General features: G+C 37.4%; 1 protein-coding gene across 3 annotated transcripts in view; it reads left to right on the plus strand.

Annotated features, from left to right (window-relative positions):
• DIAPH3 (diaphanous related formin 3) overlaps positions 1-27,932 on the plus strand; it is a 551,015-nt gene that overhangs the window by 146,088 nt on the left and 376,995 nt on the right. For all 3 annotated transcript variants that reach the window (XM_079778831.1, XM_079778832.1, XM_079778833.1), the window contains 4 exons: positions 6,093-6,167; positions 6,253-6,322; positions 11,877-12,013; positions 14,848-14,953. In XM_079778831.1, coding sequence (XP_079634957.1) covers positions 6,093-6,167; positions 6,253-6,322; positions 11,877-12,013; positions 14,848-14,953 — 388 coding nt within the window. The remainder of the gene's footprint in view (positions 1-6,092; positions 6,168-6,252; positions 6,323-11,876; positions 12,014-14,847; positions 14,954-27,932) is intronic.

Consider the following 27,932-nt stretch of genomic DNA (forward strand, 5'->3'; position numbering starts at 1 on the left):
GGGAGTAGAGTGGGCTCTTATTCCAATATAGTTTATGTTCCTATTAGAAGAAAAAAGACACACAGGAATTCATTCAATGATAGAAGTATGGGAATCCTGTATAAACAACTACCACCAGAAGCTAGAAGAGCCAAGGAAGGATTCTTACCCAGAGTTTCTGCGCAAGCCTGTCCCTGCTGACAGTTTGGTTTTGGGTTTCTAGCCTCCAGAATCCCACTTTGAGTCACTTTGTTAGAGCAAGTCTCAGAAACTAATACAGAGGTGTACTTTCTCAGCTTAATAATGGAAATCTACAAAAATCCTACAGCTAATACTATATTTCATGGTGAAATGCTTTCCCCTCAGGTTGGGAGCAAGGCCAAGGATATTTGCTCTAACCACTGTTGTTCAAATACAGTACAAGGAATTCTAGCTAAACAGAGACAAGAAAATGAAATAAAAAGAATATGAATCAGAACGGGAGAAATAAAAGTGTTCCTATTCACAGAGGACACGATTGTTTACATAGAAAAATTAGAAGATTCTACAAAAACTCCTAGAATTAATTAGTGAGTTCAGCAAGATTGCAGGATTTAAGACAAATAGCAATTGTATTTCGCAAGTTGAAAAAGTTCTAGAGATTTGTTATACAATAAGATGTATATAGTTAACAATACTGTACTGTATGTACACTTAAGTATTAAGAGGGTAAATTTATGTTATGTGGTCTTTTTTTTTTTTTTACCTGAAAAACAAATCAATTGTATTTTCATATACTAGCAGTAAACTTTTGTAAAACAACATCCTTTACTACCGTTCAAAAACAAGTACTCTGATGCAAATCTAAAATCATGTATATGACTTTTATGTTTAAAACTATAAAATACTGATGAAGGAAATAAAACAAGTTCCAAATAAGTGGAGAGACACCCCATGTTCATGAATGAGCAGATTCAACTCCATTTGCTTGGTTATTCAAGTTGTTGGAATCATTCAATTCCTTGCAGTAGTAGGACTGACATCCCTATTTCCTTGCTAGCTATCAATTTAGGGTTATTTCAGCTTTTTAAAAAAACTTTTTATTTAATTAATTATTTATTGATTTCAGAGAGATGAAGGGAGGGGGAGAGAGAGATAGAGATACATATAGTGAGAGAGAATCATTGATTGGCTGCCTCCTGCACATCTCCTGATTGGGGGGCTGAGCCTGCAACCAGGGCATGTGCCCTGATCAGGAATCTTGGTGACCTCCTGGTTCATGGGTTGATGCTCAGCCACTGAGCGACACCGGCCAGGCTATTTCAGCTTTTTGAGTCCACCTCCATTCCTTACCTCATGTTTCTCTTTCTTCATCTCATGTTACCCAGCTAGCAAAGTGTCTCAGCTTTCAAGAACCATGTAATTAGATTGGACCCACCTGGATAATCTAGGGTAATTTCCCTATCTTAAAATCATCTGATTAGCAACTTTAATTCCTTCTGCAACCTCAATTCCCTTTTTCATCTCTCTTTGCAATGCAAGCTTATATATATTCATAGGTTTTGGTGTTAGGCCATCTTTTTTGGGGGAGGCAGAGGTGGGATTACTTTGCCTAAAGCATTTGATCCTTGAATGACTTTTCATTGTCATGGCATGGTATATAGTTTTTACAGAATCAAACTCCTTCCTACCTGCTTGGTTTTATCTCTGATACAGCCACTGTGGTTCTCAGTACGGGCCCCATCTTTTATATTTAATGTCTTAGTATGTATTTCCTTCTGCCTAGAAACCTCTCTTCCTTTGCATGACACCCTTCAAGACTCAGGGCAGACACCAGCTGCTTTGTTCCCAAGAGGTAGATGCTATACCTTCTGTTCCCTTAGCACCATGATTATAACACTTGTTATTACATTATGGAAATAATCTTGCTCAACATTTGTTTCAACCACTAGTCTTTGGTCCTTTCAAGGGCAGAAAACATGTTTTATTCATTTTTGTGTTTCTCATATGTAGTACAGTATCACGCACACAGTGAGCCCTTATTAAAGGCTGGCTGACTTTGTTAATGAGCACATGAATGTTAGTGGTGATGAAACTTCACCCTTCCAGCTGCAGTCAATCAAGTCCTAAAGTGTGATGCAGGACAGTCTTCAAATTCATCATCCGTGGTTCAGTATGGATAAGTACCATTTTCAAAATCAGAATTGATGTTCCTGGCATGAAGTTTGAGGCAGGCTCAGTGATGCTGCATGGAACACATCACCTCTTTGTGCCTTTTTCTGTATATGTAAAGTAAGGGCATACGCCTGAGCATCACAGACCTAGATGTTCTGAGTGACCTTATCCTCTCTCTCTCTCTGTTCCTTCATAAAATTGGAAGGAGATTCAGTTTCATTCTAAAACCATTTATTCAGTGTAGTCTGTCCCAGGTGCTGGAGATTTAAAGACAAATAAGAAATGGTCCCTATTCTCTAGGTGTATGGGCCAGGTAAGATTGCTTTTAAGATCTGGATAGCTTTTATTCCAGCTCTGACAATCATGATGCATTTGTCTCTCTCTCCCTTAGGGCACATTTAGGAAGATGCTAATAACTTGAACTTTAGTCTGTGGGAAACACACACTCATAGTGCTTTGTTCCTTTGGATAGAAAGTAAAGCTGACTCCTGACTGTTGCCTCTTCTGCTCAATGAGGTGACTGTATTTGCTTCATGAAGCCAATAATACTTTGGAAACCACTTTGCACACTTTTGCTTTTATCCTGCGTCTCTGGAAGTAATTACTGCATTTGAAAGCCTAAACTGCTTTGAACATTTAAAGGTGGTTTGAACATTTAATCCTAGAGACCTGTTCTCCCCACCCCCCACCCCCTTCTGTTACCTCTTCACCTTTTCTTTTCTCTTACATTGAGACTCGTACTAGGAAGTGCTAAATGGTAATATATTTAGCAGTTTCTCTTGAAGCAATTACAAGAAAAGGGTTTGATATTTCCTGTTAAAGAATTTTAAGAGGTAGATTTTGTGTTAAATTATTACTTAGCACATTACTTTTTGCTTTTTTAAAGCAATTTCCCCCCAATAAAAATGCCATACTAATCTCTATGCCATTTCTGTTCATGAAGAAAAAACATTTGCACAATGCTTATTCATCCATGAATGCAGTTTATAGTTAAGCCACGTAATGCCTGGCGCTACTGTGTTGACAGGCACAGAATAAATAGTACAGATTTTGTTTCCTGAAGATTGATCATTTATAGATCAGGTAATAATTTTTTTTCCAGGTTGCTTCTTACACTGATGATGAGAAATTTTTTACTTTTGTAGAAAGCTATAGATTTCAATAAACCTCTGTCAGGACCGCAGACCTACCTACTCAATATCACTTTTTACCTTGAACATCTTTTCCAGAAGAGATAGGAACTGATATTTGCCCCAATCTTAAAAATAATATTGCTGAAAATAGTAGGGGTGGGGGAAAAGGTTTGAGAGAAGGGGTTTGTGGGTGACAACTTGTTAATACAACAATATGTTGGCCTTGCATATTTTTGGGAAAACAGGGAGACTTTTTATGCCTATTTAATTTGTGTTTGATTATTTTTCAATGAATACTTTCATCAGCTTCCTTTTTGTGTTTAAAAATTATAGTGTTTCTTTTGTTATCAGGCATCCTAGTTTCCTCTCTTCACACCCTGTTCCACTTTTTTTGTTTTTATGTTTTATGAAATGTAAAATGTAAGTTGCCTTTGATAAGACTGTTGCCAACCTCTGATTTTATGGTTGTTGATAAATTATTTCCCACCATGATTTAAAAGAGTGTAGTATAAAGTTATTAGATATGATGCCTCTTTATATTCAACTTTGTTTTATAGAGAATTAATTTATATGTAATAGACATGAATGGATGTAAGTTTTACTTTTTTAAAAAATATATTATTGATTTCAGAGAGGAAGGGAAAGGGAGAGAGAGATAGAAACATCAATGATGAGAATCATTGATTGGCTGCCTCCTGCACGCCCCCCCTACTGGGGATCGAGCCCGCAACCTGGGTATGTGCTTTTGACTGGAATGGAACCTGGGACCTTTTAGTCCACAGGTTGACAATTTATCCACTGAGCCAATTCAGCTAGGGCTGTAAGTTTTATTTTAATGATTTATATTCTACAATGTAGAAGAGAGGTATATAGTGGGTTTAGAAATAGTTGATTTGAGAACTTCTGTGGGCTCCAATATTCTAGTCATAGTTGTTATATTAGTGGTGATAAATGCTTAAAATAGCTATGTTCTATTATTAATCACTCAGACCAGAAGACATATCTTGAATTCTCTGGATTGATATGCTTTCTAAATTTTATAGTAGACTCCCAGATAAGCATATTAAATGCAACAGTCTTTTTGTTATATTAGCATAATGTTAAATTTGTGTATTTTGGTATAAGGCAGCTTTAGGAATAGTAACTTTATTGTCCACAATGATTGAAAGTGATAGTAGTATGAATCATCCTAAACAATTTATATTAGTTTCAGAATATCTTTATGGATATACTTTTGAATATGAGATTGTTGACAATTTACTTAAAAAAAACACTGAAGTCCCACTGTGAGGTTCTAACACAGGAGGGCCTGATGTCCACACATCTCAGTGCCAGCCCAAGAAAACTCTCAAATTCCTCCTGATGTGTTTGATTTCAAGCTTCCCTGCCACATGTGAAATAAGAATAAATACAGAATAGGGGTCAACAAGGCAAACAGTTAATGGGATGCTGTAGGGGTTTTCATGAAACATAAAAGCAGGAATTGAAATGCCTACAGGTAACGTCTGTTGCTGGTAGTGCAGAGTAAACTTCACTGTTGAAGTAGCATTCAGGTTTGAAAACACCAACTTCTATTTAACTTTTCCCCCCTTAACTATGATAATGATCTTCCATGTTTTCTTTTACAGGGGAGTACCTTTACCGTTTAACTGCATTATTGAATAGTTATTCCATGGTTTTCACAGAAAAGAGATGAGTAAAAATAATCTGACAAGAGTCTGCCAATCTAAATCGCAAATTGCTTTTTTTTTTGAGGTGGGGAGCTAAAATCAGAAATTCTGAGTATTAATAGGTGATTAAGCTGTGTTCATAGATGGGTGCAAAATGAAGGTGAATTTTTTTGCCCTGACCGATGTGGCTCAGTGGATAGAGCGCCGGCCTGCGGACGGAAGGGTCCCGGGTTCGATTCCGGTCAAGGGCATGTACCTTGGTTGCGGGCACATCCCCAGTGGGGGGCGTGCAGGAGGCAGCTGATGGATGTTTCTCTCTCATCGATGTTTCTGACTCTCTATCCCTCTCTCTTCCTCTCTGTAAAAAAAAAAAAAAAAAAAAAAAATGAAGGTGAATTTTTAAATATTTTTTTTTATATAAAATGTTGCATTTGGTTTTTACCCTTATTTTCATGGGATATACTATATTGTATTTTAAGTAAGAAAATGTTATTATATCCTGGTATATGATTTAAACTTGTTTTTATTGTTTATAATGTGCTGCTTTTGATTATTAAATGAAATTTTGTTTTTAACATTCCATTTTTCAAAGGCCATACACATATATACACAAATCATACATACAAATAAACACATGTATATAAAGAAATATACACACATATTTTTTTCTTCTCCACTTTTTTAAGACAGATTATTACCATTTTATTTATTGACTTAGGCTTTCTAAATCACCACTGAAAAATTGTATTTTTTTCTACGAAGGTAGTTTTTCTATAACCAAGGTGAGTTGTTGTCTATTGGCAGTAATGTCCTAATTACATACAGTACTGTGACTATACCTATGGATTTATGGAGTATAGAGGTGGTTTGGTCAGGATGAAAATTCGCATTTAAAAATAACCAGAAGTTTTTTAAAAAAAACACACAATTGAACTTTGAAACTTAGAAAATTCTTAACATTTATAAGGATGCATACCACTGACTTATCCCATTTTTGCTCCTTCTATCACAGCTGAGACTATGAATTATGATTTTTGTACAAGGTATTTATGAGTTGAATATAACAGTTGTAAAATATTTGTGATAGTATTATTGTGTTATACCAAACTTCGAATACTGACTTAATGCATAACTACCTTTATCCTCTATTTTTTAGTTGGGTGGAGAGCTTTGGACGTGAGGGGCTCGGGTTATTACTGGACATTTTGGAAAAACTGATTAGTAGCAAAACGTAAGTGTTGCTAATTATTTTCACTTAAGCTACATTTGCATGTCCATTTATAATTCTAACAGTGATGTCTTTTATGCCAATACAGACAAGAAACCATTGTTAAGAAGAATCAGCACAGAGTCATACAGTGTTTAAAGGCTTTGATGAATACACAGGTATTAACATGGTTAATCATAATGTATTCATTTTTCCCCAGTTCTTCTAGAATTCTTAAGAATTAGAGTTGTGTGATAAAGAATTTACACTTAAGTGATGTGTTGATTTAATGTGCTATTTAGTACACAATGGAAAAAGTACTGAATTGTTTGAAAATCAGCTGTCACCCAGCAGATAAATTTGGGTATGAATGGACCTTCTTCTGGCACTTAACTTCTCATGTGTAGATTAATTTTCTCTTCTTCCTTTCCTCCCTCCCTCCCTCCTTCCCTTTTTATCCTTCTTTTTGTTCTTCCCTTTTCTTCTCACCCACTCCCTCTACTCCCTCTACTCCCTCTACTCTCTCTCTCTTTTAATTTTCAAAACTGTAGCATTAATCAACTTTGAAATCATATATGATTATTAAATGTGGTTTGCAGTAATATTTATTACCAAAGAATCAAGTTGGGAAAGACTTAACTTTTTATAATTTACGGATTTAACTCTACAATGCAAGTAACAAAAGCAGATATACAGGTCCCAGAAATGGGACAGTGATGTTTAATACAAGTACTATTCAGACCAAGAGTAATATGACAGGTCTGCAGAGTTTGCGTATTTAAAGGGAATACGTTAGAAGAGAGAAACACTTTAAGCTCTTTGCTGAAGTTAGGATTTCTGAAGTTTTTCATTTACAACAAGCATGTCAAACTCAAAGGCTAACACGGGCCAAATAAATAAGGTTTAAGTTTATGTGGACTGCAAAAAAACAAAAGGTTCAATTTTCATAGAAACAGGTTTATTTCGATAGAGATGTGCTGAATACAAAGGGCTGAAATAAATGAATAATCGTTAATATAAAATAATAGAACATTTTAATAAAAATTTGTATTTTTTCTTGAACATTAACTTACCAGACACTGAATAACGCAAATAAACCTATTTTACTTGTTCTTTGAAAGTGAAACATTTCCTGTTGTGCACACCAAACAAGTCAGTACAAGACTAATGATGTGGCAATTGGCTGCTAAAATATTTGCTGCTAGTATTAGTGGAGAGAAATGGTGGCCTGCACGTAAGGCGCGTAAGGGAAATGAATGCAACACAATTATAGTAATCAGACATTACTGGACATTGTAGTTCGTTATTAATAATTATGTATAACAGAATATTGTAAAAATTAAGTTATGAAATTTTTATTAAGATGTTTTTTACATACCGTTATATTGGCTGGGCTGCAAAAATATTCGTTGTGAGCCACACGCAGCCTGCGAGTTTGACATGCTTGATTTACACTTAATTGAAGAAATTTCTCTATCCCATGTCATATTTTTAGATCCAGTATCTAAACACATCTACCTCAGGATGTGTGAGTAATGATAGTGGTTTTAGTAGCTGGAGAGGAGATTGTACTTATGGTGGTGTGATGATTTGTGGTTTATAGCAAAACTCTATATTTCTGATTAATTTTATTTTTAATATTTTGCCTTATTCTCATGTTTAGAATAAACATTTAGAGGACTTTACACCTAAGTATTGATATTTAAATTATTAACATTTATTTTATATATTTTTTCCTAAATGTAGCAACTATTTATGTTTTCTAATTATTTTTATCTTACTGAATTATTTATGTATTTTTCGACATTCTGAAGCTAAGTTTTCTATTTTTAACCAGTGAAATATTTTCCTCCTCTCTTCCCCCTTCTAATAAGATTTTCAAGGGAAATATCTGATATAGCAATCACAAGTCTTTTTTCTGTCCTGTGAGAAGTAGGTTTTAGATATTTTGTAAAATATGTTGTAAGAATAAATGAATAAAAGAATCAGAAACAGCAGGGAGAGGGCTTTCCCCATTGTGAGTACATAGTAGTGCTTTACGGGGCTCCTTTTAAAGTGAAAATATAGAAATTGAAGATTTCACTAGTACGGGAAAGTCTCAGAATAGAGAAAACCCAGAAACCTTTTTTTAAACCAGAGGGGTAGGTACATCATAATTTGAATTTGAGAAGAGTATCATGGTTAAAGTGAGATGGCATATTGAAGACAGTATTTCTACTTGGACTGAATTAGATTTGAATTAAAGTTTGCATTTATATTCTAGTGAATACAATGTAACTTCTTATAATAACATTGTATTGCTTAGAGTTTGTATATGTGGAGCTGAAATATATTGCTATTGGTATTTATTGATATCACTTGTGCTAATAAGAATGAAAAGTTAAGTTACTGACACTTAGAATTAGTAGTATATCTGTCTAAAATTTTTGATGAAGGTTTTTATTTTTTCCCAAGACCTGTTGGTGATTTTCGCTGTACCTCACTGAGCAGTCTTTGTAAGAGGTCCCTGAATGATGATCAGTGTAGGCTTTAGGATACGAAAATGTGGTACCTTATTTTGTACAGTACTAGTAATTGTGTATGTAATTAATAAGCAATTTGATAATGTCATATGAAAGTGAATTTCTTATAACACTAAATTGGACTAAATATATATATTTAATATTTTTATTGATTTAATAGAGGAGGGGAAAGGGAGAGATTTATACATCAATGATGAGAGAGAACCATTGATTGGCTGCCTCCTGCATGCCCCCTACTGGGGATCGAGCCCTCAACCTGGGCATGTGCTCTTGACCAGAATCCAATCCAGGATCCTTCAGTTTGCAGTCCGATGCTCTATCCACTGAGCCAAACCAAGCCAGGGCATGGACTAACTAATATTTTTAAACGGAAAAAGATTGTGAATATTAGGAGGAAAATAAAAGTTAGGATGGAAAGTTAATTTATTTAAATTAAAAGGTAATAAGAAGAGGGCCTTCCTTCTGGTCAGTTAAATTTTTGCATGTGGCTTTGAGTAGTACATCTCTAGCAAGGGTGCTTTACTCCTGAAGCCAGCCCCACTCCCCACAATGTCTGTGCCACTAGAAAGAACTCACTGATGTGTGAATGGGGAAGGGTAGGGGAGTTGTTCTGCACCAGTTTACATGTAGTGTTGGGCATCCTGTACAAGAGGTATTGACCTTCCCCTACCTAACACTTCTTCGTTGGCCTGAGATTCCATCTATTAGGTAATAATAGGCTTCGTGTAGAATGCAAATGGAACCTGTTTAGAACACACGGGTTTTCATATAATCCAGAGTGGGTCTTTGACATTGAGTGGAGAGACATCCTTAGATCTTCCACAATTTGTCACCACCTCTCTAACTTTATAATAATCTTCATTTAATGCACTTTCCATGCCAGCACTGGTAAGTTGACTATTTCTTCCACAGACTAGAGTCAACATTTTTTGTTTCCTTTTGCTTTGTGTTTTAAATAATTGAATGAGAGTAATTTTACACAAGTGGGCAGCAATTCTATCTTTAGTTCTAGATACTGAATAGTTACAATCTGGCCTCATTCCAGACTTAAAATGATCACTACACATTTTTACATTAGCAAGAATCAGAGAGTAGTGCCTATGATGGAGCTTTGGGGGTCACAGAATGGTTATCACAACTATGAGATCAGAGAACACTCCTATTCTACCCTTCATACGTGATGATTTAGGGCTTGACAGTGAAGGTAGGTAGTATAACTTGGAAGAAATCAGTATGAAAATTCTTCGGTTGGAGCAGCCACAGGATTATCTTTCCAGAAGGACAGGCACTGGCTAAGGATAACCAGGTGGGTGGGAAATGAGGGGGAAATGCTGGCGGCAAGCTTTTCTCAATCCTTAGGCTTCTTAGGACAGAGCCAGTCCCATGGTTCTTGGTAATCCTTGACTGATTGACATTTTTGAATTGGATCTAAGTGGTACTTTATAAGCCTCTGACAATTTTCTGGAATGATTATCAAGGCATATTATGTAGTCTCTGGCCCTGTGCCTGCTTTTTTATTCTTTGTTTACAGGTATGAAACAGCCCATGGCATCACAAAAGTGAGCATTTCCTGGCCATTCTAGTTATCTCTGTAAACTTCTATCATCAAGGCAGAGAAGTCTTTTTTAAAAATATACTTTTATTGATCTTAGAAAGAGAAGAAGGATAGGGGATAGAGAGATAGAAACATCAATGAGAGATAAACATTGATTGGCTGCCTCCTGCACACCCCTTACCAGGGATTGATCCCATTACCCAGGCGTGTTCCCTGACCAGCAATTGAACTAGCGACCTCTTGGTTTATGGGTTGACTCTTAACCACTGAGCCACAATGGCTGGGCAAGACTGATCCTTTTGTTTGTCCTTCCTCCTTTGTACCTGTGTTCCCTAGATAGTAGTGTAAGGCAAATGCAATATTTTAGCATAGGGTGAAGATTTCTTTATATAAATGACATTTACAGTAGGAAAGTTATAACTAAAGTTTCATAACACTCAAAACATTTGGTCTAAGCTTGTTATAGATTCAACTTTGCTACTTATATCTAATACTAATTTTGAGTGTAAGCCATAGTTCATAGGTTTATAATTGGAATAAGGCCCTTTTTAATTCTTAGGAGTAACTGTAATCAAACAATTTCTTACTCTTTAGAGGATTCTCTGGGATGCATGGTAGATAAATAGCATTGTTTTATTGATTCTATTCATTCTTTATTGTTTGATATTTGTCTTCCATAGATTTAAAAGGGCCTTCAGAGATGTATACATCATTAAATCAAAACATTAAGTCATTAACATAACTACTTCTAATTGGATGTGACAACTTGGCAGTAGCAATCAAACTTTATCCTTATCCCAAATCATCCCATTTTTATAAAGTGTTTACAACTACAGTAGTTTTCTGATGATACAATATTATTTCGATCAGAATACATATGTTCCTTATGGCAGTTTCTATATGTCCACATCATCCTTCAGCTTTTGCCTGTTTATGAACTAGGGGCTACTCTCTGGGCCTACACTGTATAATGTGGTTGCTATATTTATGTGGCTATTGAGCATTTGAAATGTGGCTAGTCTGAGCTGAAATATGCTGTAAGTGTAAAATATATACTAGACTTTGATTACTCAGGGAGAAAAAAGTAAAATGTCTCATCAGTGAATGTTTTATTTTGATTCTATGTTGAAATGATAACATTTTGGATATATTGAAATAGTTCTTTTAAAACTAGTTTGATATTTTGCTTGTAAATTTTACATTGCACATGCAGTTCACAGTATATTTCTCTGGGACATTGTGCATATATTTGTGGTCATATGTCGCTTACTTCTCATGAAGGATCTTATGGCCTTAGTATCTACTTCAGTATCTGACTCTTCATTATATGTCTCTGTTGGGAAATCTCAGCATTTTAGTATGCTTCTCTCTTTTTCCAGTGGTCACTTATCTATGTTAATAATTATCAGTTATTGTTGTTACAAAATCACCTTTGAGTGGTTTTCTGGATTTGGTTGATTCTCATAGTTCTTGATGTAACGTGTATATTTCTATGAATTGTTTTAGGATGTTATTCATTATTTATTGTATACATTCTTTACTAAGTATAAAAATATATTATCTTATAAACATTTTTTGATAACTTCATTTTTTTCAGAACACTGTTTTATGAAACTGACTGTTAACATTTAACCTCTTATTTCCAAAATGTTCTAGTATGGTTTAGAAAGGATTATGAGTGAAGAGCGGAGTCTGTCTTTACTGGCCAGGGCCATCGATCCCCAGCAGCCCAGCATGATGACAGACGTGGTGAAGCTCCTCTCCGCAGTGTGCATCGTGGGGGAGGAGAGCATGTGAGTCTTCTCAGCTCATTTCTCTTCTCCTGGAATGACTTAATGCAATGGGAGTTATTTAATGTTTTCATTATCGATTGTGTTTTAGTCTAGAATTTAAGGAAATAAAGTATACTTAAGCAGCTGGTTTAGATTCATATAGACTGTGAAAAACTGACTTCTTCATCTTATTTATTTCAAACTGGTTTGAACTCAAACCCTAAATAAAAATTCTAAATGAAGACTTTGAAAAATATACTAATGAGTTCTGCTTTGTATGTGATATTTTTTCAGATAGAATTAATTCAAAGTGTAGGTCATGTATAGTCCCTTGTAAAAGCTAATATAGTATTTGAAAATCTGTATGTAAGGCATATTTAGAAAGTGACATAAAGAATTGCATTTTACTAGTTGAGGATATTGTATTTTACTAGCTTTCAATCATAAAATATATGCTAAAGCTTTTAAATACATTATTCACAGGAGGGGCGGGAGGAGGGGGTCAGTGGGGGGAACAAGGGGGACAGCTATTATACTTTCAACAATAAAGATATATTAAAAAACTGCATTATTCACCTCTTAGGGCTGTAACTAAAAGACCATTACATACATATTAAAAGATAATTATTAAAGATGAACTATTTTTATAAAGAAGATTGGCAGTTCTTAATAAAGGGAAGCATTTAAAAATTTTTGAAAAAAACTTTTTTAAACGAGTAAAGCTATAAAAACCAAACCACCAAAAGAACAAGCAAATAGCCCTCTCATATTTGGGTAGGCAGAGCCCTGTAAGTGGAATCTCCTGCACACATTTGAAAATTGTATTTGTGATTCTGCTGTGACTGGTGACTGTTGAACCACGAAATTTGGACCTAGTTGGAGAGTCCACAGACAGCACTCAGCCCTGCCCCTCTGCCCCATATACAACTCTAGAGAGTGTCAATGGATGAGACTGTCTGCTGCAGTCCCTGCTTGCAAAGCCAGGTGTACAGCCTCAACACTTTCCATTTCCCATTTCAAAAAGGCCATATTAATTTTGGTGTAGGAACCTAAGAGCAAACTTATTATTATTATTTTTTTAATGTGGTGACATTGGTTAATAAAACTATGTAAGTTTCAGGGGTACAATTCTATAATGCATCATTCGTACATTGTATTGTATGTTCACCACCCCAATTCAAGTTTCCTTCCAGGCTGAAATTAATGTTGACACGTAAGGTACTTCCTGTGCTCCTTCTCTCCCTTTCTCTCCCTTCTATTCTTCCTGCATCTTCCTCCTTCCTCTGCTTCCCTCCTTCCTCTGTTCTTCTCTCACACTTCCTTTTTCTTCTCTTTTCCTTTATCCCTTACTTCGTCCCTTTCTCTTCTTTTCCTCTCCTTTTTTTTTTAAAAAAAAATATATATTTTATTGATTTTTACAGAGAGGAAGGGAGAGGGATAGAGAGGTAGAAACATTGATGAGAGAGAAACATCAATCAGCTGCCTCCTACACACCCCCTACTGGGGATGTGCCCGCAACCAAGGTACATTCCCTGGACCGGAATCGAACCTGGGACCCTTCAGTCCACAGGCCGATGCTCTATCCACTGAGCCAAACCGGTTAAGGCTCTTTCTTTCTTTTTTTTTTTTTTAAAAAAATAAAATATTGATTTATTGATTTAGAGAGGAAGGGAGAGGGAGAGAGAGAGCGAAACATCAATGATGACAGAGAATAATTGATCAGCTGCCCCATGCACATCCTCCACTGGGGATCAAGCCCGCAACCCAGGCATATGCCCTTGACTGGGATCAAACCAGTGACCCTTCAGTCCGAAGGCCAACTAGGGCTCCTTTTTCTTTCTTTATCCTTTGTTTTCTCTCCTATTCTCCTTCCTCTTTTCCTAGCTCCATATTATTTTTATTATTGTTTTTTTTATTTCAGAATAGTACTCAAAATAATGTAAATAACTCTTAGGACTATACGTCTATGTTCACAAACTATGGAACTCTCTGACCTTCTACAGTATGCCAGGTCCTATTAACATAGCTATTTTAAAATATATATATATTTTATTGATTTTTACAGACAGGAAGGAAGAGGGATAGAAAGAAACATCGATGAGAGAGAAACATCGATCAGCTGCCTCCTGCACACCCCATACTGGGGATGTGCCTGCAACCAAGGCACATGCCCTTGACCAGAATCGAACCTGAGACCCTTCAGTCTGCAGGCCGACGCTCTATCCACTGAGCCAAACCAGCTAGAACAACATAGCTATTTTTAAAGGAGGAGCAAGTATAGTTCTTGCAGCACTTACTTTTTATATTTGACTATTATTTCTAACCACTATATATTTTTGGCTACCAGACCTTCACTTACTATATTTGAGAGGAAGAAGAGTGTAGTGGTTAAAAGCATTTATATGGTGCTTACTACACAGACTATATTGTTTTAGATCTTTGCATAACCATTTAGTAGATGTGAGACAAATAGCTTAACCTTTTCTGCTTCAGTTGCCTTATCTGTAATATGGGATAATGGTAATACCTACTTCATAGAATTATATACATTAAAATGAGTTACTATTTGTAAACTGGTTCAAAAAGTGCCTGATGTATAGTAAGCACTATATAAATGCTTGGTGAATAAACATCATCATAGGATTATTATGAGGAATAAATGGATCAAAATAACCTGCTTAGAGCTTGATACATGCTATGTAAACTGCTGATACATATTGTGTAAGCCATTTAAAAAATGTTATTTACTGCCTGGAAGTAGTGACTTCAGAGTTTGTTAAATCAAGCAATTAAACTATGGCATTTGGGTTATTTGTTGCTTGCAATTTAATTAGTAAATCCAAAATTTCCAATAGCCTTGAAGATGTTTTAGAAGCTTTAACATCAGCTGGAGAAGAAAGAAGAATTGACAGGTTTTCTTCTATTGTGGAAGGTCTTCGGCACAATTCAGTTCAACTGCAAGTAGGTTTCATGTGTATCATACACATTGTTTTGTAACTGTTTTCTGACTTTTATATTGAACACTATAATAGGAAATCTTGCATGCCGTATACTATTTTAGAGCATTTTCAAGAAGTGTATAGAATTCCAATATATTCTATATCATTTTTCTTACAGATGCAACTGGGTATACATCTGCAGTTATTTCCGTAGGTTACTTTCCTAGAAGTTGACTTACTAGGTTTCTCTGTAAACTATATAATTATAGTCCTACAAATTGTTTATTCTATGTTAGTCTCATAAGTTGATTATTATAATTTTGAAGAGATTTTTGTAATTTCTCATTATGGCTCCTCATTGTATTAGTTTGTATATCTGAAAAGTTGGGAGTTAACACGAGTAATAATTTGGTGCAAGGTATAGTTATTTAGATTTTCAAAATTATTTAAGTGCTCCCCAAAAGTCAATTTAGAATTAAACATTATAGTATCCAAGTTGCATACTAATATTCATTTAATTTCTCCTTAAGCAAAGAAAAATGATTAGTTTTTATACCTGTAATTATTGTTATAATCATTGCTAATCAAGTGTGAGTATATTTAAGGCAATATTGGTAAAAAACATTTATGGCAAAAAAATCAGAAAATGTGAGGAACTGTAAAATTAAAAAGTTTGTTATGACATTTTTTATGATAGTGTTTGCTCCAATAACATTTCTGATGGCAGTGCTTTTGAAGAATCCTGTTGTGATTTGTTTCTTTGGGCATTAGGCAGGCATGGAATTGTGCTGTGGTCCCTGTTGCAGAGGTCCAGTTAATGGGGCCTCTGGGAATGGGCTCCTCTTACTTACCTGGGCTAATTGGAGGGCCTATAAGTGAGGATCTGGGATGTGTAATCCACCTTGGACACAGACCCTGCTCTTTCACTTGCTTGGTGTGTGAAGGGCTTTTAATTCATACATCATTACTCTCCTTTCCCTTGTTTTCTTCTTCTTCTTCTTCTTCTTTTTTTTTTTTTTAACCTGTCCTCAGGTTTCCTATTCACTGCAAGGCTAATGAATAAACCAAAAGAAACTTCCTAAGGAAAAACTAAAGGATTAGTTTATGTGAACTTTCCTCCAGTACTCATTTATTTTCCCCATATACAATATTTGTGCAAATATCGATAGAATATTAGATTAATGTTGGTTATTTATGTACTACATTAGAGATCATGTCTAATTTAAAAAATCTCATTTGTGAACTGTAATTCTCACTGTAAACTTTATATACTTTTTGCATCTAGTCACACACACAGTATAGAAATGGGAGGTGTAGTGTATTGAGATGAAAGGAATAGACTTCTGAGTCAGGCAGGCTTGAATTTCAGTCCCATCTCTTTACATCCTAGCTGTGTGACTCTGGTTCACTTCCTAAGCCTCTTTTATAGCTCAGCTTTCTCAGTTGTAAGATGAAGATAATATTAATACCTAGTTCATTGTTGATGCAAGGATTACATAGGATAATGTATTTAAAATGCTTAGTGCAGTACTTGGTCCTTTAGCAGAATTGTTGAGTTAAAAGCCAGCTTTAGAGAGTAATTTTGTTAAATTAAACAAAGTCAGTGGAGAGTGGAGATTGAAAGTGATCTTCATTTTTTTTTCAGGAACATTACCAGTGTTGATATTAAAATTGGTATTTAACTATACAACCCAGTAATTACACTCTTGAATATCTATCCCACATTTATGAAAATTTATGTTTTCACAAAAAGCCACACACAAATTTTTGTGGCACCTTTATTTGTCATAGCCCCAAACGGGAAACAACCCAGATGTCCGTGAACAGGTGATTGATTAAACAGTGGTGCAGCCATTCCATAGAATACTACTCAGAAACAAAAAGGAGTGAACCATTGATATATCCAATTTGCATGATCTCCAAAGAATTATCCTGATTGAAAAATGCCAATTCTAAAAGTTTACACATTGTGTGATTCCTTTTATATAACACTAGAGGCCCAGTGCACAAAATTTGTGCACAGGTAGGATCCCTAGCAGCTGCCAGCCAGGACCTTTCTTCCCTGGCTGCCAGCTGCTGGCCACAGCCTTCCTTTATTCCGCGCCACCCCCTGGTGATCAGCATATGTCAAAGCGAGCAATCGAAGTCCTGGCCGGTTGAACTCCCGAGGGGACACTTGGCATATTAGACTTATATATATAGAGACTGGTGCATGAAATTTGTGCATGGGGGGGGTGGTGTTCCTCAGCCCGGCCTGCACCCTCTCCAATCTGGGACCCCTCGGGGGATGTCCAACTGCTGGTTTAGGCCCGATCCCTCTTGCAATCCGGGATTGCTGGCTCCTAACTGCTCGCCTGCCTGCCTGCCTGCCCCTAACCACTCTGCCTGCTGGCCTGCTCACCCCCAACTGCCTTCCCCCCCTGCTGGCCTGCTTGCCCCCAATTGCCTTCCCTGCCAGCCTGCTCACCCCCAACTGCCCCCCTGCTGGCCTGCTCGCCCCCAACTGCCCCCCCCCCCCCTGCTGGCCTGCTCACCCCCAACTGCCGTCCCATCCTGGCCTGATCACCCACAACTGCCCTCCCATCTTGGCCCCTAACCGCCTCTACCTCAGCCCTGCCACCATGGCTTTGTCCAGAACAATGTCCGGAAGGTCTCCTGGAAGATCTCCCAGTCTAATTAGCATATTACCCTTTTATTAGTATAGAGAGAGGCCTGGTGCATGGTTGGGGGCTGGCTGGTTTGTCCTGAAGGGTGTCCTGGATCAGGGTGGGGGTTCCCTTGGGGGGCGGGGCAGCCTGGGCGAGGGGCCTGTAGTGGTTTGCAGGCTGGCCACGTCCCCTTCAGGGTGGGGGTCCCTGCTGGGGTGGCTGGCCACGCCCCCCAGCGGGGACCCTCACCCCATGGGGGGCATGGCCAGCCTGGGTGAGGGGCTGAGGGCCCTTTGCAGGCCCCTCCCTTGGCAGCCTGCCCAGGCGACCCAAGCCTCCCACACACTTAGGCTGGCTCCAAGCAAGGCCACCATCCACAGGCCTCTTCTTCAGCGGCCAGCCCAGGCAGGCAGGAAGCTTGGCTTCCTTTGTCACGGGGGGGGGGGGGGGGGGGTGACTCAAGCCTCCAAAACACTCCAGCTGGCTCTGTGGCTGCCACCATCTTTGTCCCACTAATTTGCATATTGCCTCCTGATTTGACTGTGGGTGTCGCGGAAATATATAGTAATAAGTCAATTACCATATTTCTCTCTTATTAGTATAGATTTTTCAAATAACTTAGTTATAGAGATGGAGACAGTTTAGTAGTTGCCAAAGGTTTGGCATGGGTTCTGGGAAAGTGTTGAGTGTGACCACAAGTAAGTAGCAGGAGGGAGTCTGTGTGATTGAAATAGTTGTGTGTGTTGATTGTGGTGATGGTTATATAAATGTACTCATGTGATAAAATTTCATAGAACTACACATGCATACGTGCACATAAGCATAAAGCTGGTACAATCTGAATAAGCTCTGTGGATTGTACCGATTTCAACTTCCCAGTTTTGATATCCTCTATAATAAAAGCGTAGTATGCAAATTGTCCCTTTTACCTGGAGTTGTCCGGGAGTTCAACCAGGGGGAAGGGCCGGCGGGGGGAAGAGGTAGGCCCCGGCCGACTGGCACCTGCAGGTGGCTGGGGGAAGGGAGGGAGACCCTGGCAGCGTGAAGCGACCAGGGGAAGGGAGGGTGTACCCGGCTGGCAGCTGGAAGCTGGCAGCTGCTAGGCCCTCTAGTTGTATTATAATACAAGATGTTACCAAGACTTGAAGAAATTCGAAATAAATATGTCTAAAGACTTGATATGGTTTTGAAGTGATTTCTTTTTTTAAATAGCCTTATTAAGATGAAATTCACATTATATAATTTACCTACTTTGAAGTATACCGTTTAGTGTTTTTATGTTTATTTGAAGAGTTGTGCAATCTTCATCCCAATTTTAGGCCATTTTCATCATCCCCAAAAGAAACTCCTCATCCCTTACCCGTCATCCTGCATTACCCCTGTTCTCCCAACCATTAATCTACTATCTCTATAGATTTTCATATTCTGGACATGTGGTATAAATGAAATCATACAATTTCTGGTCCTTTGTTACTGGCTTCATGTACTTAATATGTATCAGAATTTCATTTTTTTATTGCAAATAACATTCTATTGTGTGGATGTGTACTGCATTTTGTTTTTCATTTGGCACTTGGTGGACATTTGGGTTGTTTCTACTTTTTAGCTATTATGAAAAATGCAGCTATGGATATGTGTGGAGAGAATTACTTTTTAATTAATTTCTTTATTGATTAAGGTATCACATATTTGTCCTCATCCCCCCATTCCCATCCCACACCCCTCCTCATGCATGCCCCCACCCTCCTGTTGTCCTTAACCACTGGTTATGGATGCACACAAGTCGAAAAGTTCTTTTTAATGACTGCTTATTTGCCATATTTACTGTAAGGGGATAAGGGTGGAGGGGAGTAGGACTAGTTGTAATTATATTTTCTTTTATGGTTAGTGTTCTTATTGTTTTGATGCCTTGTAAACATTAAAATAAATTCCTTGATATTGTTCTTAAAGTTTAATTTTCATTGAGAAATGAAAGGTCATTTTAGCATCACTTAAATTAATTTCTTTCTCAAATTTTGGATAAGTTCAGGTTAAATTTGCATGCTCTTGATTAAGAATATAGACAGTGGAAAACAATAGTTATTTCTTTTTAAAAAAAAATATATTTTATTGATTTTTTACAGAGAGGAAGGGAGAGGGATAGAGAATTAGAAACATCAATGAGAGAGAAACATCGATCAGCTGCCTCCTGCACACTCCCTACTGGGGATGTGCCCGCAAACAAGGTACATGCCCTTGACCTGAATCGAACCTGGGACCCTTGAGTCTGCAGGCCGATGCTCTATCCACTGAGCCAAACTGTTCAGGGCAATAGTTATTTCTTATCATTTTGTTGTGGTGTTTTACTCTCTCATTGAGGTTTCTCATTATTATGAAGCCTAATGTGTGGAATAGCTAGGAGGTGGCAAGCTTAAGTTAAAAGAGGTCCCATTTTCTAGGTAGCTAATTTGGGGGTGTGTGAGGAGTGAGTAGATTTCTGTTTTCTAGGATTTCTGATTGTGCTCTATTATGTTTAAAATGATGAAGCAGCCCTTTAGTAATATCTAAAAATAATTTCCTTTTTAGTACTTCTAAATTTTCTACAATATAAAGTATATTTTAAAATTAGCTTGGTTATCAGTTTTCCCATAAAGCTATTTTTCTAAATACCCATTTTACTTTATTAGGTCTATAATTTGCATTTAATAAAATGTACTAGTTTGAATGATATTAGCAGATCACCAAATTAAAATGAAAAGTTGTTTGTCACTGAATGAAATAGAACCCAATTGTTTGCTTTTAAATTGGGGGAAATGGGTGGTAGTAAAAGAAAAAAAAATCATTCTTTTCTTGTAAAGTATATTAAAGGAGGACTGTTAGATTTTCTTGAGTCTGATAATAATGAAGATAATTTGACTGTTATGATTCTGATAGAATGAACATACTTCTGCTGCCCTGCAGTGGTTCCCCCTTTCCCCAAATAGTTAATATAAAAGTGAAAAACTGAGTAACAGAAGTAATTTAAAATTATTTTCAGGCTTTAGAGTGTCTCACTATCAGGAAAGACATACAAATGCAAATATTAGAGTTAAAATAAATGTACATTATTCTTTTTTCAAGTGTATCAAATGAGGTTTTCAGCTTTAAGCAACATAATATACTCTAGGTGATGCAAGCAGGAAGTGGTACTGGGCACCTTACAGAATTTCTGGAAGGCTATGGGAACCATGTGTGGTTAGTATAAAATCAGAGTAATGCCAGACCACACCTAGGGATGTTCAAATGGAAACATCACTCACAACATTTCTACTCTGGTTAGCACCCGAGACACTAGGACAGACAGTGGAGCACAAGCCTTCCTTCACAGGGTCCTGTCTCCATACATGTCATTTTCCTCTCATGTTGGCCAGGTCTTTTTTAATAGAAAAGGGTTGGAATAAGTGTAGGTGAACCAGTCTTTAGTTTCTGCTATACTTTTATTTTATCTGTTATTTTCATTTCTCTTGTCTCTTCTCTTTTTAGAGCCATACTTCGCTAGGGTATCAGAGGTGTTATCTAGGTTTTGAAGTTTATTGGAACATTTGCTGTTGTCTCAGGGCTGGTTGAATTGCAGTAGATTTTTGTCAAGAAATAAACCAAGTGTGGGAATTCTAGAGTTTTTTAAGTGGGTGTTAGGCTTTCCTTCTGTGTCTATGTCATCATGCCACATAGACAGCCTGCTGCACCTTCCCTTTCCTATGGTTTCTTCCTGAACATGTAGCTGGGCAGTGTCAAGAACATGAATGGTCTGCAATTTTATTAGTATACCACTTGTAAACTAACAAGTTAGTCTACCACAGTTTTATAGATGTTGTCGGAAGACAGACACAAAAAAGGACTTTATTATCATAGCAGTAGCATTAGCTTGAGTATGAGCTTTACATCAGCCAGTTTCTGAGAAAAGCCATGAGTTTAGGGAATACAATTCTAATATCATGGGCAGCAGTCACTCTAATTTATAGAGGCTGCGATGAAATCTGTTTAGTTTGTCTCCTAAAGTATTAATTAAAGTGCTGGTCAGCAGGACTCCAAGCAGCACATTGAGGCCGACATGCAATATTGACCTCAGCAAGCCTTCCAGGTCCCAGATCCTGTCAGCTGAACAAATTCTGTAGTCCATCCAGCTCTGCTTTAGAACACCAGGAGGCTTTCTTCTTAATTTTTCCTATTGATCTTTCCACTTGGTCTGAGATATTAATTCAGGTACAGAATGATGTATCACTGATTGCATGGACTTCCCCTTGTTCAATCAAGAGGAAGTCTACGGCAGTTATTTTATCTATAACAATCTGGCCGGTGTGTTAATGCTGATCTGAGTGCCTTCCAGGGCTGCTGTGGTGTCATTGATCATCTCAGCTAAAATCAGGGACATTTTTTTTTTTTTTTTAAATCCTCACCCAAGGATATTTTTCCCATTGATTTTCAGACATAGTGGAAGGGAAGGAGGAGGATGTTGAGGTGGGGGAGAGAGAGAAACATTGACATGAGAGAGACACAGCGAATGGTTGCTTTCTGTGGGCCCCAACAGAGGCCAGGATCGAACCCAAGACCTCTCGGTCTAACCACTTAGCAAACCAACTAGGGCCAAGGACACATTTCTTGCCACCTTTTCTAATTGGGTGACTCATGAATAATGCCTGCAGGGTTCACATAAAAATAGTGACCAGTTTTCTCTCCAGGAGGCTTCCCAGAGTAGTCAAGGATAGCCTCAATTAGGAGAGGTCTTTATAGTTGTCAGAGGGCTACCTGGTATACTTGTAGTGTTTCCTTAAACACTTGAGCATCTCTTAGTGCAAGTCACAGTATTTTTGGAGAAAGAGGCAAGTTAATGTCTTATTCCCTATATGGTGTACATAGTGTTTCTGGAAGGAAAATGTTGTCTATAGTTGTTGGGGGTCCCCCCTGAATTGGGACCTTTATAAGTTGGGGAGCTATGGGTGACAGTACTTTCAATATGGCCTACCAGCTGGCTGATAAACTTTAGGATTCTCAGATTTAGAAATAACTGAGTCCAGTTTTTAGCTTTGGAGGGTCTGTCTGAAGATGGCAGATTGTGCTATATGAGAGGATTTAAAAATATATATATATATATACACATATATATATATATATATATATATATATATATATATATATATATTGATTTCAGAGAGAGGAAAGGAGAGGAATAGAGAAATAGAAACATCAATGATGCAAGAGAATCATTGATTGGCTGCCTCCTGCATGCCCACTACTGGGGATTGAGTCTGCAACCCGGGTATATGCCCTGGCTGGGACTCCAACTGTGACCTTCTGGTTTATAGGGTCAATACTCAGTCACTGAGCCGTACCAGCCGGGCCTAGGAGAGGGTTTTTGAGTTTTGAGAACCCACATCTTTTACAATGGGGTAAGTATGCCTGCCTTTTGCCCAACGAGATATCGTGTTTATTTATTTATTTATTTATTTTTAAAATATAAAATCAATTTTATTGATTTTTTACAGAGAGGAAGGGAGAGGGATAGACAGTCAGAAACATCGATGAGAGAGAAACATCGATCAGCCGCCTCCTGCACACTCCCTATCAGGGATGTGCCCGCAACCAAGGCACATGCCCTTGACCAGAATCGAACCTGGGACCCTTCAGTCTGCAGGCTGACACTCTATCCACTGAGCCAAACCAGTTAGGGCGACATCGTGTTTATTATACTAGACAGAAAGCATGAGTGCCCTCTGCTCTGGGGAGAAGACATGCCTCTATGTTCCAAGGTTACTGGCTATACAAACATCCTTAAAAAGATCATCCAGAGGAAAGATTATCAATGCCTCTACTTAGAATACATGCAGAAGTGTAAGAGACCCCTGGAGAATTGTCTTAGAGCAGGAGTGGACCACTAAACCTCCTCTGGTCACCTTCTTGACTTCTCTTTCAAACTGTTGCTCCTGGTGCTTCAATACACTCATTGTACATTGAGGTAGATGGAATGAAATGAAACTTCATTAATTTTGGTTGATGTAATGCCATGTAGTATTTTCCCTACATTAATTACTAACTAAAGGGAAAATATGTTTTGTAAAGCTTCTTAATCAGAGGCGAGATGAATTAGTTATGTCAGAGAACAAACATGAATAAGGGAAGAGATGGATGTGCCCGCAACCAAGGTACATGCCCCTGACCGGAATCGAACCCGGGACCCTTGAGTCTGCAGGCCGACGCTCTATCCACTGAGCCAAACCGGTTTCGGCAGTACATTTTATTCTAAATCCATTTCATGGTCAGAGTAGTTTAAAATTTATTCCCTGTTACATGCTGATGTACTTTACTATTTTTGTATTTGTCTACATTATGTAGTCTGTTTAGTTTTTATTCTGAATTAATGTATGTGAATTTCAATTTTTTAGATTTTCTTTATTTGCACTGGAGGTAAAATATTTCTCTGTAAGCATCATTTATCCATTTTAACTTGATAAATGTGAAATTTGATTGTATGGAGAAAGACGGATGATTTCGGCTATGGGGTAGGAAAGATGAATAGCAGTCTAAGCGGTATCTTTCATGCTCAGATAATAAATATTATTCACAGATTCTGATAGAATTTTTAAGTAATTTACTGGTACTTGTTTCCAGTCTGGATTTAGCTTCTGCACCTGTTTTTAATGTAGTAGAGCCATCAATTTACTTATAAAATCATCTATTTAGATGTTGGATGAACAAGTTGACCAAAGAGTAAGTTTTCTAAAGAATACTTGGTTTGCTGTTTGTTAGGTATAATCTCTGTTCCTTTAGCACAGTACTGGAGAAAGCATCTGACCTGGCAGCCTGTGAAAAAATTGGGCAGGAATTGTGGCTGGTGCTCAAGCATCACACCTGTTGGTGTATCTTGAGTTTTGTGCTTAAACTTGTTTGTCCAAAAGGGCCAGAAAACAAATGTTAAAAATGTATAAAGTGTTTTGTTCTTCTCATCTTTGTGTTGAGCATGGTGATAACAGTTAATTGTGTACTGGAGGAAATTTGGACGATATGTATTCACATACAAAGAAACCTTACTTTCAAGGGCAGAAAGCTTCACTGATTAAACGATATAGATTCTGGCTGTTTTGCTGTTAACCTTTTTCTACTTGTAATGATTTTCCTTTGATCATTTGCTGTGTTCTTAAGGTTGCCTTTGAACAGCTCTATTCTTCATATTGAATATCTGAGATTTCTGTTTATCTACTTTATTGTCTCCTGGTATGTGTCTTTGCCTTCGAGTTACTGGATTGCTGACATTTGTCCCACTCTTTGTAATTACCGTTTTGGCTGCTCATTTTACTGAACTTTGGCACTGTAGACTTTGTGGGTCTCAGTCCTTGTGCATCATCAGTCTGCTGCTGTCCTTGAGGAAATCCTCAACTATCCTAAATCCAGCTAAAAGTTAGTTTAAAAATAACTAGTCTCATGTAAGGTTTCTTTTTGATAACTGGGACAAGAGTAACAAAATGAGTTTTAAAGTATTAGTTTTTCAAATGATTAAAATTGAGTCTGTGATCTAACACCTAAAGAGATGTGTTTTATGTAGATTTGCTTAAACCAAAGTTTAAGGAGCAGTATTTCTGAAGTAGACAGATGCATTTGGAACATGGAGAATATTCTGAGCCAGTTTTAACTGTGTGCTTTTGTTTACTGGTTGCATGAGGTACACGTGAGAAGGCAAGTGTTTTGCACTTGGGACAGCTACTATCTCCTTTGTAGAACGGTTCTTTTCCAATCACTTGTTTGGCAAATACAGTGGTAATTGATTAGTCATCTTGTTTGACCTGTTAGAGCATTTGACTCAGTTGATCACTCTCCCTGTTGAGATAATTTCCTCCCATACTTTCAGAATGCCACTTATGTGGAAAAATCTCCTTTTCTTCTACTTCACTGCTGGCTTTTTACTTTATTTCCTCAACCTACAAATTGAAACCTACAGCTGAAATGCCCCTATCAGTTCCTCTATGTCATTTTTTTCTATCTCTCTACTACCCCCTAGATCAGTGGTCGCCAACTGGTGGTCCATGAGGTCCAAAAGGTTGGCAACCGCTGACCTAGATGATCCATCTAAAATCTTGGTGTTTACGTACTTTTGCTATGATGATCTCTTTCTTGAACTAGAGTTTCCTGTGACCAATTTTCTTCTCCACTCTTTTTGACAAAGATCACAAATAGATATTTCCAATTTAATATCTCCGGAAATGAACTCCTGATCTATCTTCCCAAGCCCATTTCTCCCATGGTCTTTCCCTTCTTGATAAATAACAGTTACATTCTTTGAATTGCTTAGGCACAAAAACTTGGAGTCAAATCTTGACTCCTCTCTCTGTCTCTTACAGAGATTTCTATGTGTTTTTTTTTTTTTTAAATAGCTGTATCCCTAGCATAAAGAACAGTTTTTGATACATAGTAGGCACCATAAATAGGCTTTGAAGGAATGAAATGCATGAGCTAATAAAACAGAAAGTGAACTGTAATCTGATGTCCAAAGATAGAATCTTTAGTTAATCTTAAGGAGGACAGAAACTCTTTGTTTTCTTACTCTGCTCAGTTCCAGAACTGCTACTGAAGCAATTAGTATGGCATAATGCAAATTAATGGAGATCATATGCTATGTTTTTGGAACATCAGGCAGAGTATGGTGATTAATTCTTTATCACGAACATCTCACTTATTATTTCCTTGCACGTCTGTTAATATCCCCAGGTGACACAGGGTAGGTACTCAATAACTAATTTTTGTTAATTTCAGTTGTATAATTTAAAAGTGGGATTTATTCTATTCTCATCTAAAACTTGTTACTCTCCTTGCATTTATATCTCTGTAAAAACCACCTCCTATCCACTTGAACAACAAAGGTGGCAGGCCTCTTGTAAATTCTTTTCCTCTTCCTCAACCCCTTATCAATCCAGCCATCACACCGAATCTGTTTTTCTTCTTTATATTTCAAATGTTCAAGCCCTCCCTTAGCTGTCTATCAAAGTTACTTCTGCAATAGCTTCTTAACTTGTATCTATTGCATCTATTATTGACTCTTTGCATAAAATCCTTTATGATTTCTACTATTTTTCATTGCATCTGAATTTTCTGACTTGGCACACAAGGTGGTGCCTCATCTGACCTATCTCTTTGTCTAGCCTTATCACCATGACTTCCCCTGCTCACCTCTTTCCCACCCTACAAACTACTTAGGAAATCTGAATTTCTTGTAATTCAACAAAAGAGCCCATGTCATTGAACATGTTAATTCCTCTTCTGGCAACATCTTAATCCTCCTCTTCATCAGGCTGTCTTCCTGTTAAACCTTAGGAGTCTGTGCCATTACTAAGCTATCCTTGTTTTTATGTGTTTTTATATATTTTACGTATTCCCATTATATAAAGAACATATCTCTCATAGTATGTAGTATATTTTTAATCACAGTACCTATTTACTTACATTTGGGCAGGAATCATGTCTTGTTTACTTTATAGTTCATGAAACTTCTTAGTGTCTCTTGGAATTGATTTGGCACCTAGTGCTGCTGGTAATGCTGTATCATTGTGAAATGATGTGATACAACAATATATATGTTAAAAGAAGGAACTCTTGTACCTAAGTAGATACTTTTTGAAAGAGGACATAAGAAAGGCCAAGAGACATATGAAAACATGCTCAAAGTCACTAATCATCTGAGAGATGCAAATCAAAATGACAATGCGGTACCATCACACCTGTTCAGAATGGCTATCATCAACAAATCAACAAACGACAAGTGCTGGTGAGGATGCAGAGAAAAAGGAACCCTCGTTGCACTGCTGGTGGGAATGCAGACTGGTGCAGCCACTGTGGAGAACAGTATGGAGTTTCCTCATAAATTAAAAGTGGAACTTCCATTTGACCCAGTGATCCCACTTCTAGGAATATATCCCAAGAAACTAGAAACACCAATCAGAAAGGATATATGCACCCCTATGTTCATAGCAGCACAATTTACTATAGCTAAGATTTGGAAACAGCCTAAGTGCCCATCAGTAGATAAGTGGATTAAAAAACAGTGGTACATCTAAACAATGGAATACTATGCTGCTGTAAAAAGGAAGGAACTCCTACCCATTTGCAACAGCATGGATGGACCTGGAGAGCATTATGCTAAGTGAAATAAGTCAGTCAGAGAACGATAAATATCACATGATCTCACTCATTTGTGGAATATAATGAACAACATAAACTGATGAACAAAAACAAGATCTAGAGATAGAGAAGCATCGATGAGACCGTCAAGCCTCAGAGGGAAGGTAGGGGAGGGTGGTGTTAAGGGGGAGAGATCAACCAAAGGACTTGTATGCATGCATATAAGCATAA

Source organism: Cnephaeus nilssonii (assembly GCF_951640355.1).
Source record: "Cnephaeus nilssonii genome assembly, chromosome: 8".
Classification (NCBI taxonomy): Eukaryota; Metazoa; Chordata; class Mammalia; order Chiroptera; family Vespertilionidae; genus Cnephaeus; species Cnephaeus nilssonii.